Source organism: Halichoeres trimaculatus, unplaced genomic scaffold, assembly GCF_033239565.1.
Source record: "Halichoeres trimaculatus isolate MK-OKI-2021-1 unplaced genomic scaffold, fHalTri1.1 fHalTri1_scaffold_11, whole genome shotgun sequence".
Classification (NCBI taxonomy): Eukaryota; Metazoa; Chordata; class Actinopteri; order Labriformes; family Labridae; genus Halichoeres; species Halichoeres trimaculatus.
In genome coordinates, this window is record NW_027437189.1 from 19030707 (window position 1) to 19045303 (window position 14597).

A 14597-nucleotide genomic window follows, 5' to 3' on the forward strand; every position below is an offset into this window, starting at 1 on the left:
TTTAATTTAACAAAAATGCATATACTGAAGTTGAAAAGTCAGTCAATGTTGATTGATTTATCTAATTTTTCACTGAAGAGTAGCCTCATAATGAAAGTCGAAAGTGATCATACACACTAGGATATTTTGCACTTACATTTTAATTCATAGATGACTTAGCATAAACACATCTTGACTTTTTTTTTTTTTTTTTTTTTTTTTTTGAGTTTTAAAGATTAACCAGCAACACTATAAATCACCAGCAGATGGAGGTAGAGGATCACCATCTGGAGATGGTGACTCAGTGGACATACACTTGAATGGTTTGTAGCTTTACTGCCGTCATCCAGCTGCAGTCAATCATAGCAGTACACAACATCTGTCTTTAAAGCTACAAGAAGTGTCACTCTTATTGTTATTATTTTTTGGTGTAGAAAGGTTTTACAAGTGTTATTTCACATAGCTGTTACACAATTGATTATTCAACTTAGTTTCTCATATATGGTGAAAATTGAACTGAGGACCTTAGCGACATTAATCTAAAAGTTTCTACACCGTGATGAGAACAAATAAGTTCAGGTTCATAACACCAACAGTTGACTCTTATCTGACTCTTATCTCACTCTAGGGCAAGAGGAGTAAAACACAGAAAGGCTAGTTTTATGGTTCACCTCTAGGGGGCACTGCATCTTCACCATGAGGACAGAGAGGGAGAGAAAGACAGAGAGGAGGGGAGGGTTGATAGATTCCATTTCTATTCTGCCTTTAATCCAACTGTGAAATTCATAAGTAAAAGGCAGTCCTATTTTGCTTCTCAGGGAGTTCTTGGTAAGACTGCGTTCTGCTACCTCTACTCCGAGTTTCATCATCACACCTTTTTTTTTTCTTTCATAAAACACAACCAGCGGGCAGAAAAATGTTACCTGATACACTGTATTGATCATGTCTGGATTTTAAAAAAGAAAACCAGAGAAAAAAAACCTACGAAAAGGTGAACGTTCATCACATGAAAGTGCATTTGGAGGCTGAAACTCCTCACCTTTAAAGCCATACGACTGTTCCTACATGAACTCTTCTTTGAAATCCATAAAGATAAATTCAAATGGGTATTATATGGTGACGCACATATTTATATATTCACATGAGGTTATTTATAAATGTCTGCATGTGCTACACATTAACTCTAATGAGAGTGTTCTGGCTGCGTGAAACAAACAACAGGAAGAGACACAGCTGCAATAAGTCGAGTCATGCGCGTCTGTAAATCCACTTTAAACATTTTATTACAGACAAAAGAAAACAAAAGAAGTAATCGTGACACAAAATGAATCTAATGCTGGTACAAGGGCGATGCACCAACTTTCTGAAAAAAAAATTATATTCTAGTAATAATCATGGAGTTTGATTGATAATAATAATAATAATAATAATAATAATAATAATAATAATAATAATAATAATAATAATATAATGCACCCTGATGAAAAAGCCAAAATGTTACTTCATATCATTCATAAATAGATGTGAAACCTGCAACCAAATTAAATAGAATAACAATGTTGTAAAACAAATGATATTCAACAAAACAAAATGGTTCTCTCATCACAAGCTTTACAAATTAAAGAAGTACATTTGGCAGGTTTATACACAAATCAAAATTTCTACCCCCCATGAATGCTCCTCCCAAACGCAATAATTCTTGCTACAGTGAAAAAAAAAACAAACAAAAAAAGCTTCAGAATTCTTTTTTCTTCACAAAAAATGATAAAGATGAATTTAACACAATTCTAAAACACCTAATAAACTAGTCAAAAACTTTAAAACCCACTGTTATGTTTTTTCTTTAGTAACATTTCACATTTAGCAACTTTTTTTTATTCACCTGTACAAGTGGTGTGGGAACTATGGGGGAAGTGGGCGGGGTTACAGGTGGGAAAGGTCCTTATAGACCAAGAGGAGGAGGAGCTAAAAGGAGAGGTATCAATCTTTGACCTCTACAGTTTGTCAACGTCCTGAGGCCGTGTGAAGAGAGTGACTCTCTGTCTATCAGAGCTCCGCCGTGTAAGGAGGAAATATTCTCAGTCTTTGCGTTTCTCTCTCACTTGAAGAGAAAAAAAAAGACCAGTGAACACAGTTTCAACACAACTTTTAGTGTGTGTATTCCCTCACTGAATCCGCCTGCACAGAAATCACAAAACCAAACAAAAGAATGTTTGAAAAAAGAAACAGAGTGAGGGACTGCAGCTAAATACACACATAAAAAGGGATCCATTTTGGTGATATATACAATCACTCTGTGAGGAAGAAAGGAACTGAGCGAGTCTTTTACAGGGGCGAGGATGATTTACAAATGTCTTATGTGTGTGTGTGACTATCTTCATTAGAAGTTTTGCTTTGCTTCACTCTGTCGGGGTGTTGCAGTCTGTGTCCTGATTTACGTCCATCCCTGCTGAGGTGACTTTATTCTACTTTCCTGCATTAGCTTTTTTACCCCGGCCCTTTGCGCGATGAGTTTGCTTAGAGCATTTCTTCTCCCCAGTGAGGGCAGTCCATGGCAAAACACAGTAATGGAGTGAAGAGCAGAGAAAGCATCTGTAAAAAATTCAAAACAAAATGAGAAGACATTTTTTGGTCTTCATTTCCAGTATGCAGGCATGAGCTCAAAGCTCACTGCCCCCACAAAAAAAGAGGAAAGTTTCACTGGAAAGAAAAAAAATACAAGAGAAGTGCCTCAGGCTTCTGGCCGATCTAAGTGCTTGGCAAATAGGTGAATTTACTGTAGCAGTCTTTGGGATTTTTAAATCCGTCACAAGAAATAGAAAAACAGACAAAATGGTGTAGAAGCAGATACATTGATGACGTTGTTGTTATGCTGGAAAGCTCCCTGGAGTCTGACATTTGGAGGTCTTTCAACTTCAAGTGAGGTAGAGAGGCTTGTCCCGAGCTCCCATGCCACTGCTGAGGAAGAAAAAAAATGTATGAGTGAGTTTTTGACACATTTTAACTCAATGATGTTCGACATTTCTTCTATCTGTTTGTTTCACCAGGAAATCCTAGCGATTAAAAAATGCTTTCAAGGAAGATCTGACTACAAAAACACCTCCAAAATATAAAAAAAATAAAAACATGAAAGCACTCAAAGAACAGCAGACAACATTCAGAGAAAAAGAAAAATACAAGAGTCAGAACTTGCAGATGACTTGCTACTTGAAATGTCAAATACAAAGTCTGTTCTACAGTTATCTTTACTGACAGGCTGGAAATAATTCAGTACCCTCCAAAACTCCAAACTACAATGATCTGACACTGAGGGATAAGGTTTAAAGTAAAGACTCAATCGGCTTCAAAGAGCATCAAATGTGATTTGACCCAGGCATGATCCCATTTGACATCCAGATGAATCAGCTCTAAATACAGGAGATACTTCCGCCTCTCGGAATAGCAACACCCAGATTCAGGTGTGAGACGAAACAACATTCCTCTTGTTCCTGCTTGAATAGCTTGATTCAATAAGGCAATGTGTGCTGAGCGAAACACAGGGAAACTTAATTGGATGTCACAGTTTTTCCAAGCTCGCTAATAGCATTGTTCTACTGCTGCGTTACTCATTTCAATTTCAAGGAGATGCTCTGCTTTAGTAGGGAAATCACAGTTTATGATTAATACTGTCGGAGTCTCTGAGTGTGAAAGTGAAGTGGTTCAGAGCAACTCATTTGGAAAATGAGTAACTGTCAGACAGCTACTTACTATTCCGAACAATCAAACGTCCCCGATCGGATTTACAGAGGCAGAGACATTTTTATTTTGGTCCGTTTTTGTGATGCTGACTCGATGTGATTTCCTCTACGTCCTTCACACAACATTCACTGCTTCTACTACAAATATGGAGACTCTCAGGATAAGCTCACCCGCAGTGGTTGGGTCCGCAGTCCCTGTTGCAGTACTCGCCATCCCAGTCAGGGTTCTGACCATGCACTGGGTTAGGGGCTCCTGGAGACTGTGAGCCCCCGACACTGTTCTGGTAATCAGCCTGGATGTGGGAGAATCCCTGTGGATGCAGAAAGGGAGAAAATACCAATGTAAACTTAAGATGGCCAACCTTCAGATGTTTTCCATGATACTGTAACAGAACAAGTGTTGTCAGTGGTATTCATATCTTTCTGCTGGACTTTAAAGAAAAGATGAAAGCGCTGTTCTCTCCGAAACCACTTTTATTTCTTACATGGTTTCATATTCACACTGACAAAAAAACTCCCGCTGGAACTCAACTCAGTCAGGGATGTAGAAAACAGTTTGTTGCTAATAAAAGCGCAAAAAAGCTTTTTACAATTCAATTTTTTTATGATTTTCTTTGGCAATTCAGTGTAAGTGTTGCTGAGAGTAATAGAGCACTTGTTGACACGTCAAAACAGCTTATTATACTTAAACAAGCCACATCGACCTGACATGTAGATTTAGTGTAGTGTAAATAAAAGAGTACAGTCAAGATGTACTGTGTTGCCTAGCACCTGAGCTGAAATAAATTGATGATTCTGCTCCATATATTGATTTATTATTAACAGATTCAAGATAATCTTTCAGGGTGTGCTTTGTTTTTCATGTATATGCTAAAAGCCCTTTGTAAAATTATATACTTTCTATTCATCATGCATTGCAGGCGGTACATGTATGGTTTTTTTTCCTGCATTAAAAAATCCTTAATTCACATCCAGAGAGGTATCACAGCTTGGGGTTTAATGAAACAGCAACAATATATATCAGTAAGTATCAATTATTTACGGGGTGACGATATAAGAAGCTTTAGCATATATGTGTTTCATCATTTTAATGGCTGCCAGACATACCTGTTGGCTGAGAGGAGGGGAGTGCAGAGGTGCCTGGAGCCCCATTTGGTGTGAGATGATTGGCTGCGACTGCTGCATGCGGATTGGCTGGTTGAGCAGGGAGCTCTGGTGCAGGGAGAGCTGGGCGTGTGGGTGCAGAGGGGGGCTGATCTGGAAGGGAGCTGGGGGAGAGGCACTCATGCTGGGTGGCAGCATCTGGGATTGGCTGAGGGTTTGGGCCAGAGCGTGGCGGGGCGGCCCGCCATAACTCTGGAGGTCCGACAGGGGGAAGGAGCCCGGCGGGCCCAGGTAGGGTGAGGAGGGCTGCGGGGGCACGCTGTACAGGGGCTGCTTCGGCATCATGTGGGAGGGCTGGCTGGTCTGCTGGGCACTTTTTGGTTCAGGATCATTATAAGTCTGTGGAAGAACAAAATTTACAACAACTGTCAATTAACTTTCAGTTAATGACATCTTATCTTGACACTAAAACCTTCAACACATCACAATAACACATCAGTCATCATTCATTTCACACCAATCACAACACGTCACGGCTCTCCTTTTTTTAATAGCATCATCCATTACACTTAATAAAACACAGCTAGCCCTGACCTGTATCTACAGATGGAGTTGTGCTGCTTTTAACCAGAGGCTTATTATGAAGAAGGAAGTGCAGCCATGTTGCCAGTCAAGGCTGTTAGCCTTGATTTACTGTCTTAACTAGGAGCTGTCATAGACACGGCTCGAAGTGAGGACTCCTCAAAAACTGCTCCCCCTGGTGGCTGGCTGCAGTATAGGTTAAAAAAAATCTGGCTTTCCAGCCATTCCAGATGGGCTGCGGTCAAACTTTAAAAAATTAATACTCCTCGTAGAAATGTTTCTCATGTCCGATTGTTGTGGTGATTTGAAGATATAATTTGGCTGTCTTGTATTCAAGTCCGCTTTTTTTTGAAATACTTGTTTTCATTAGTTATACGAGGTTAAACAATGAGGCTGTATGTAAGGTTTAACGATGATTGAAACATTAAAACATGTCGGGAGGTAGAATCAAGAAGTGACTAAACTCTCGAAAGAAAAAAAATTATTATCATTTTTGTCACCCGGCTCCACTCAGATTCTCACAGAGTCCCTCATCATCTCAACCGTGCAGACTCTGGCTGCAATTGCTACCAATGGCTGCCCCTGTGACGGGGGTATTTGGCTTCAAAACCGTTCAATGATAAATGGCGGAGCCACGGTGTCCACTTCATATACAGTTTATGGGAGCTACTCATATTTTTGCTTCTTTTTGTGCTTATTCTGAGACCCTGATACACATTTACTTGTCTCTTTGGGATGTCTACCTTTTGTTTTGCACTCTTTAAATAAAGTGAAGCTATCTAAATGGTTCCCCTCACCTTTGAGCTAAGATAAGATAAGCTAACATCTCTTGACTTGTAGCTGTGTCACAACAAATTGGATTTCCACCATTTAAGGACTCTTTTCAACCTATTGATGCTCAAATAACAACCACATCATAAAACTGAATGTAATTAATGTCTGATCAATTCTCGGCCTGACTGCTCCAATCAGTTATGGTGTCACTTTACATATTGACAAATTCACAGGGTCAAGGTTAAAAGGGGATGCATTGCCTTGAGGTCAAGCACCAAATTCAAGTAAAATCACCCAAACTTGACCTTTTTTGATTTTTGAATGGTATCGCTCATTACAGGTGCAGCACCCACAAAACACCCCTTCACCCTCCACCCTGCCCCACCCTTTCTGGCCCCTATGATGAGCTGTCAGATAGCTCATCTCCAGCCATCAGTGTTGATTAGAAGGTAATGGAGCCCATTTGTATGAATAGAGCTGGGGCCGGGGTAATGATCAATAGACACCTTGACAGATAGATGGGAAAGGGAGAAGGAACACACACACACACACACACACACACACACACACACACACACACACACACACACACATATGCAGGGCCCAGGCAGAGAAATGAGGCTGTTTGCCTGCAGAACAAATGGAATGACAAAAGGAATCTTCCCCACACTACATTCTATGTTGTTAATACAAGACGGCACTAAACAATGCAATCCACAGCTCCTCCTCTTTGCCTTTCTTTATTCCCCTCGCTGCTATGCCGGTACACATAAGACACCATCATTCACGTTGCGAAAAGAATGTCATAGATCTGAATAAGCAGGAAAGTGTCAGGAGTGGAATCAGCAGCGAAGCCTATGATTGTTGCACTGATTTGGATGTACTTCCTGTTGCAAATGGAGGAAATCGATGCTTTAACACACGACTCAGGTGTCTGTGTGCACATACATGAGTGTGTTTTCTCTACAGATGCATTTATAGTAGACTTAAGCCTGATGCAAGGTACAGCACAGGAGGCAGCAATCGTTTCCATCCTCCATCCCTAATAGATGTTATAGCCATATGCTTGTGCGCTCCCACTGAATGACCCCTCCCCCCACCTTTATCACCATACCAACTACAATCCCCAACCCCCCAACATCTGCACCCTATGGAAATCAGGTATTGTTCAAAATATGGCCTCCTCTCTCTCTTTTTTTTTGCATGCCCCATCCACCCACCTACTCCACCACCTCCACCACCTCAACCTCATCCTGAACAAGCCCCTCCCTGCCCATTAGCAGGGATTTTCCATCCAATCCATCATCAGTCTTAGCCAGGGCCTGTGTGTCATAAGTGTTACCTTGGAAACCAGACTGGCTCGGTACGCGGCCAAGGCTTTCAGGTACTCTTTCTTGGCCGCCTCGGTTTTCCTCTTGTATCCCTGTGAAGACAAAAAAATAAAAAAACAAGAGGCTCTGGGTGAGAGGAGAGCTTGACATGCTCATAAATGTGCAGACACACATGTCATACTCTCAAACAAACACACAGGCTTTTTATCTTACACTTCCTTAAGTACATCACACACACACACACACACACACACACGCGCGTGCTTACACACACAAGCTTCTGTAATGTTTCCCTTTCCATCAGAACCAATGGTACAGAACACTTCTATTTCCTCATCACGGCACTAAAACTCTCTCATCTCAATGTGTCTCCCTCTGTTGTAGCAACACATCATTTCCATTCCAATCCACCTAGAGAAATGAACTGGAACTTCCCTCTCTCTCCTTTTAGCTCTACAATAACACTCCTATCAGCATACTGACATTAGCGATACACCACAATGGTTGTTGGCGTTTGGCACATTAGGATGTGTTTTTCTCTCTTTGTATGAGTTTTGTTTTTGAACTGCCTTCCATATTGTTGCCTTATTGCAAAAAGCTTCTGTTGTCACATTAATAAATGAAGTTAGAGTGTTTGCAAAGAGAATATAGATGCATTTGTGCTTTTTCCCCCATTTGTTTTCACATGCAGGATGCAGCACAGCCAATGAAAGTGGGGCTATTAAATATGAACGCTTTGGGCAATATCAGTCCTATAAAGTAAGATAGAGAGAGGTTTGTTTGTCAGGTTTACTCCAGTTTTTCTTCTCTGATGGATATTTACTTTTAAGATTTTTTTCTAACGCTGGTTCTGGATTGATTCTCAGTGAATACCTCTTTCTTAGAAACATCAACATGTCTTTTCTTCCTACAGAAGCACATTATCATCCAGCAAAACCCCTTCAGTGTAAAAAGTCCTGAATGATAAAGGGTACAACTGGCAGGAATATGATCTTATATGAGTGTTGTTTTTGTAATGCTAGCTTGTATACATGTGGGGGCCAATAAAACATTTAAATAGGACCCAGATCTACAAGAAAAAGTTTGTACAGTGATTTTAAATACCTATCATATAATACAACAATGGTGTTCTATATTAAAAGTAAACCTGCCTCATCCCAAGGGAACTGTTAATAGGGAAATAAGCCAACAACTGTGGTTCCTCTTGGAGTTCAATACCCATGAGGCACAACATTATAACCCCCTATAAGTCTGTCATCATTAGCATTTCCTACCTATTACCACTGAGCTGGAGATGATGTTAAACTGCAACAAAAACAACAGACTTCTCCTCCTGGATAGCTGAGATGCCCTTCAGCTAAATCCAAGGACAAGACGATAGTGAGGGTGGAGGAGGTGGATCACTAATTCTGTATTCTAGGCAGGATCAAAATAGCAGGCGAGAGATATAAATAAAGAGAGAGGAAATGAGAACTTCACACATCCCTGCTTGTCAGAGAGCCAATGAAGATGCATGGTGTGGAGGCATCAGCTACGGAGGCTGGAGGGACACAGGAAGTGTGGACCATACCTGGGCCTGGAGCTTCGTGGGAGTTTAAGTTTTTGGAAATGAATTTAAAAATTTTTACCTTTTCTGTTTTATTTTTGGAAACATTTTTTTGAGTTTCAGAGAATCCTGCACAGCTAAAAGAAACTTTCAGGGAAGAACACCAATAAGGGTTTGTGTTTTGCAGTCATAATTTGTTGTTTTCTTTTCAGGAGGCACCACAGCACATGAGTTTGGATGTTTTCTCCCACTACATAACATCTTAGTCTACTGCTCTTGAATTCCTGCCAGACGCATCTATATTTTTCCCACATTGACAATATTTTGCCTTGTAAATGTCTACTTTTGTTAGTCTCAGGATGTTTTATGGCTGCCGTTGCATCAAAACTCCCTCCATCCCTTTCCTCCTTTCTTTTGCAAGAATTAAATTTAGAAGGAAAATCATTTTTATGAGAGTCAGGGGGATGGGGATAAACGGATGGATTATCTTTGGAAGGAGAGAAAGTAGCTCATTAAGGTGAGCGCTATCTCACAGAAATGTTCTGGTAATTACACAGCACACAAAGTCAGGAAGAGGCCAGAACGTACACACGTGACTGTTAATGCATGCCAGTGTACTGTACGTGTGAATCTGTATTTCAAAACACAGAAAATATTTATGTACGTACCTGTTTCTGCTCCTCTCCTAGGCTGTCCCACATGGAGGCCACAATCTTGGACACATCACCGAAGGTGGCATTAGGGTTCTGACCCTTGATGGCTGCCTGGGTATCTCTAAAGAAAAGAGCGTAGGCTGACACAGGTTTCTGTGGCTCATTAGGGTCCTTCTTCTTCTTCTTCTTTTGGGGTTTGGGTTTGGGCTTCATCATTTCTGCTGAGGCCCGCTTCTCATTGTTTATCTACCAAAAGAGAGATGGAGAGGAAGAGAAAAATGAATGTTGCTGTTCATAAATCAGGTGATGATAACTCCTCTGCCAGAGGAGTCTTTTAGTAGTGTTTACAGGTATGATGCATTCACATTTTTCAAAGGTTAGAAATATTAAAAATCATCATCAAAGCAAACAGTGGTGCACAAAAGGGTAAAAGGAAATAGCCAAATAGAACATCCAGTGAAGGCTGAAGAGTTCTACGAAGAGCAGCTGCTGGTTTTTCTGAGAAGACAAAAACAGATCAATTTGTGGACATGGGCGAATGAAGACTAACAGAACATCAACCAGACAGGTTAGCCTATGGGGTGTTAGAGGGAGTAGGGGGCAGGGTGACAAAACTAGGCAAATATTGGATGAGGAGAGGAAGATTTGGGCTAATTGAATCCTCATTGGTTGCAGATCCACATGATTTCACTATGTTGAATCCCTGGATTCATGGATATTTTCTGCTTTTCTTTCAGTCTTCATTTTGTCTCTTTTATGTAGATTGCAAAGAATTCAATCCCCACTTTCTGAAGCAACCATAAAAAGGGATTAAATCTATATTTTTCATAGCATGTACCCAGCTGGTCTGTCAACAATAACACACTGCAATCTCAGTGAATTTTTAGGAGGGAAAAAAAAGGCTCACATCTGTGTGATGTACTCAATGCAATACACATGAATACATTTTCATTTTCCGTGCAGGGCTTTGACGCGGAGTCAAATCCAGGTCACCTGATCCTGGTTGTGATTCTATATGGAAATTGCCTTCTTTGCCAAGGAGAGAACACATCAAGCACGGGAAGGAGATGCAGAGGAAGAGAGTGGAGGGAGAGAAAAAGAGAGAAGAGGGAGGAAGGAGCGACGGCTTGATGTTGCTATTAGTATTGGTGGAACATCAGTAAACCTGATTTCTTGGTTGCTATAAAGGCATGAAAAACAATCCAATTTCCATCCATATAATAGAAGATATAATGACACACTGAATATATAATGATATACGTTAGGTATTATGTGCAATGAAGAATATTTATGTGCACTGTTTACGGTTGAGGAGTTATAGAGAGTTACTCACATGTTGTTAGTGAAGTCAAGTGAACTCTTTTATTTTGGCAAAAGGATCCCATCTCAAAAGCCAACTTCCTATTTCATCAGGTTGAATTTTTGAAATTTTAAACAGCTTTGAATGTTCCCTTTCATGATCCACTGATCCTGCATTTCAGAGTTAAAACTCAGCAGGGGAGGCAGAATAAACCATGAAAAAGATTTGTCCCTGCGCGGATATCAAACAGCAACTTGAGGACATTTAAAGACGCTCAAACCCATCTAATGCATACTTATCACGGGATTAAGCAACAGCCATGCTTTCCCCTTTAACCGTCAATTGGAAAACAGGAAATGACTGCCTTTGAAAATTGCATTGTTTCAGAAAAGCATTCACAGCCTAACAACACACTGTATTCCACACAGCATGAAATTAACTAATCAAAATTCAAGGTCCAGGAGCACATTTGGCAGCTGAAGAAAAACTTCAAAATGGCTTTTGTGTTGTGAGGAAATGAATGGTTGTTCTTATTCAGGCTGATGTGAAAGCATTGCTTGTCTATTTCACAGCTTACAGGTAATATTCATTTTTTGTGTGAGTGTGTGTGAGTGCGCCTAGTTTCATTAAAAAATAATCATCCCTCACTTTTAGGCAATGAGGCAGAAGACAGGCATTTGAAACGACATCTGTTCCACCCGAGCCTTTGAAGTGAAAATAGAATAAACTGAAGGTAGAGCTAATGGAATGACAAAATAGAAAAAAAACAGAGGGCTAAATAATCTCTAGGAAAATTCACATGTATTCATACTCTGAAAGAGTGATGACACTCAGCAGCTTGCAGCTACATGCAATCAACCAGGACAACGAGAAGCATATTCTTTCATTTCTTTATTTATCCTTCTCTCTTCTTGTATAAGATTCATGCTTGGAAAGCTACAGCACGCTGACAGATAAAGATATAGGGCTGGCAGAAAAAAATCATTGTATCGCAGTATCAGGATTTTTTTGTATAAGGGTTTTAAATTGTTAGTTTTTGTTAAAAATTTTTTTTTTTTTTTTTCAAATTTAAATCCTTCATCTTAGAAAAGAATAGAATCGAATAGAATACACTTTATTCATCTCCAAGAGGAAATTCAGTAGTCACAACAGCAATACAAGAAAACAAAAGTAAGACACTATAAAGTGTATAGTGCAAAAAAAAAAAAAAGAAAGAAATTTAAATCAAACTAGTACCCCAAAATTCATAAAAGATTTCGTATACATTAATCAACTGAAAAAAAACCTTGCCATGCTGTATATCATCTTTGCTAGATGACATGAACTGCTACAGCATTGAGGCAGTAGCCATTGTACAGCCTCGGGGGTCGGCAGAATGGAATAAAAACAAACATTATTAACCAACCGGTCAATCAGATGCCAACTCGCTGCAACTTGCTAATATTGTTCACATCAAGTCATCTAAGCGGGTACCTCTCTATTTTCTGTATAGTCAAGTAAACTTTTGAAAATAAATCAAAACAAAAACAGAGTATAAATTCTGTATAATGGAAGTTATAAAGAGGCCTTTTTCTTTAACAAGTACACATTTTTGATGCAATCTCTTTGTAAGTGAAGTTGTTTGGTTGTAGCCCTGTTGTGTGTTGGATTAAATAATGTTTGGCTACAGTTAAAAAAATAGTAATTCACATCTATGAGTTGAGAAAAAACACTCTGGTCCTCTCCCCATGCAGCAATGGTTAATGATACTTGATTCATCACATCCAGTTTGTCAATTCTCTGATGTTTAAATTCAACCAGGACAATTTCCTTCACATTGAAGCTGAGGATAACTGATCAATGCCAGAGTCATGGTTGAGACTGAGGCAAATTACTGTCAATGAGTCAATATTACACCCACTTTACCCTCCATTTAATAAGAATATAAGCATAGATCAAAGTGACTAGTTTTGGCTTAAAATATTTCCTTTCTGTTTTTTGCAAGAGCGAACAGGAAAAACAGAGTAAAAAGACAAAAGTTTGGCTCTTAAATTCATGTTCTAAAACATCTGTTCATATAAATATTCATCAAACAGATTTAGTCATGAGTCTTAACTGAAAATATCATACACCTACAGTTAGAGAGCATAATGACTGAAACAGAGCACCTTCTGAAATCTTCATTGTTTTGTTTAGAGAACTTTTATTTCGGCAGGGGTTTTGTGGGTTTACAAAAGGTTCAGATGCCAGATGTCAAATATACCATACCAGGCATCAATTGGGTACTTTTATGGATATTGCATATTGCTATGTAAATGTCGGAGCAGCCATTTTTTGTTTCTTTCTTTATTTTTCCCCGCTTAGAAACATTTTCATAAGAAGGGTGTTTGCTGGCTTCACAAATGATTCAGAGTGGATAAAAAAATATCCACCACACATCCAGTATATAATACGACGCTTATTCTCCATGCTTTTCTCATGCAGGTGCAGAGCACCGTAATTATTATGACAGCTGTTGTTGTCAGTGTAAAAAAAGAGAGGGTCACATCCTTTATTCATAACACAACATCTTGTGGCTGCATTGCATTCTGGTCTGTTTTCTTACACTGTCAGGATGAGGATCATATGTGTTCTTGTTTATGAATTTCTCGCCTTGTGAGTGTTGACGTAAGACAGTGAGTGTGTAAAGTCTCTTTTTTCATTAAAACTTCCTTTAAATTTAGTCAGTTATTGTAAGTATTGCTTAAAGTTTTCACCCAATGGCCGCGAAATAAAGAGAAGTCAAGGCTTAAAGGGATAGTACACGTTTTCACTTTGTGTGTGTAAGCGTGTGTGTGTGTGTGTGTGTGTGTGTGTGTGTCACATGTCAATAGCAAGTGTACAGGAAAACAAGGTCAGCTCTGCCCTTTTGTTGAGAAACCAGCCTGACAAAAGGAACAGGAGCTTTCTTATCAACAGCTGCAGATGGGTCAATGCTATCATGCAAGTTAGCTAAAAACTGTAACCCAAGCACAAACGTAGAAGGAAGTGCTTGTCTATCTGGAAACTGTTCATTCCTTGACCTGTACACTGGTATATTGTGAATTTTTGATCATTTTCATTTCAGTTTGACATGATTTTAGGCAAAAAATTGCTTTACATGACCAGAATCATTATAAAAGCTTTTGAATAATGCTTCACTCAAGAGAATTTGAATTGCTGATTTCAGGACAAATGAGCACAGATTCATAAGTGTACCAAAACCAGCACATGGCTGTGGCTTGGTGAGCGGATGTGCAATGTAAGGAAGAGGAGAGTGTAAATGTGTTAAATGATATACACAGGATTGAGTTTGCTTGCAACTGGGTGAACTCTACTGTCACACCATCAGCATTTCTGTTGTCTGAGAGGAAGAGGGAGGGAGATGGTCTGGTGTTGGATTTACAGAGAGACTGAGGGAGGGAGGAGGGGGGTAGCTGTAATTCTGAATGGACAGCACTGCGCTGGCAAGAGAAGATTAGAATTGACAGCCTGATAACTGCGTCACCATCAAAACAGCAGAGAGAGATATAGAGAGGGAGAGTGAGAGAGGAGTGAAGAGTGTGAGATGCAAAGAGGAGAGAGGGAACTCGT

At 39.7% G+C, this 14597-nt stretch overlaps 1 protein-coding gene across 2 annotated transcripts in view; it reads right to left on the minus strand.

Moving 5' to 3' along the window:
- Nucleotides 1-2448: 2448 nt before the first annotated feature.
- Nucleotides 2449-14597, minus strand: part of LOC141800033 (TOX high mobility group box family member 2-like) — an 86141-nt gene continuing 73992 nt past the window's right edge. For both annotated transcript variants that reach the window (XM_074682491.1, XM_074682490.1), the window contains 5 exons: nucleotides 9722-9952; nucleotides 7519-7599; nucleotides 4824-5219; nucleotides 3888-4027; nucleotides 2449-2937 (listed from right to left, as the gene is read on the minus strand). In XM_074682491.1, coding sequence (XP_074538592.1) covers nucleotides 2895-2937; nucleotides 3888-4027; nucleotides 4824-5219; nucleotides 7519-7599; nucleotides 9722-9952 — 891 coding nt within the window. In that variant the 3' untranslated portion in view covers nucleotides 2449-2894. The remainder of the gene's footprint in view (nucleotides 2938-3887; nucleotides 4028-4823; nucleotides 5220-7518; nucleotides 7600-9721; nucleotides 9953-14597) is intronic.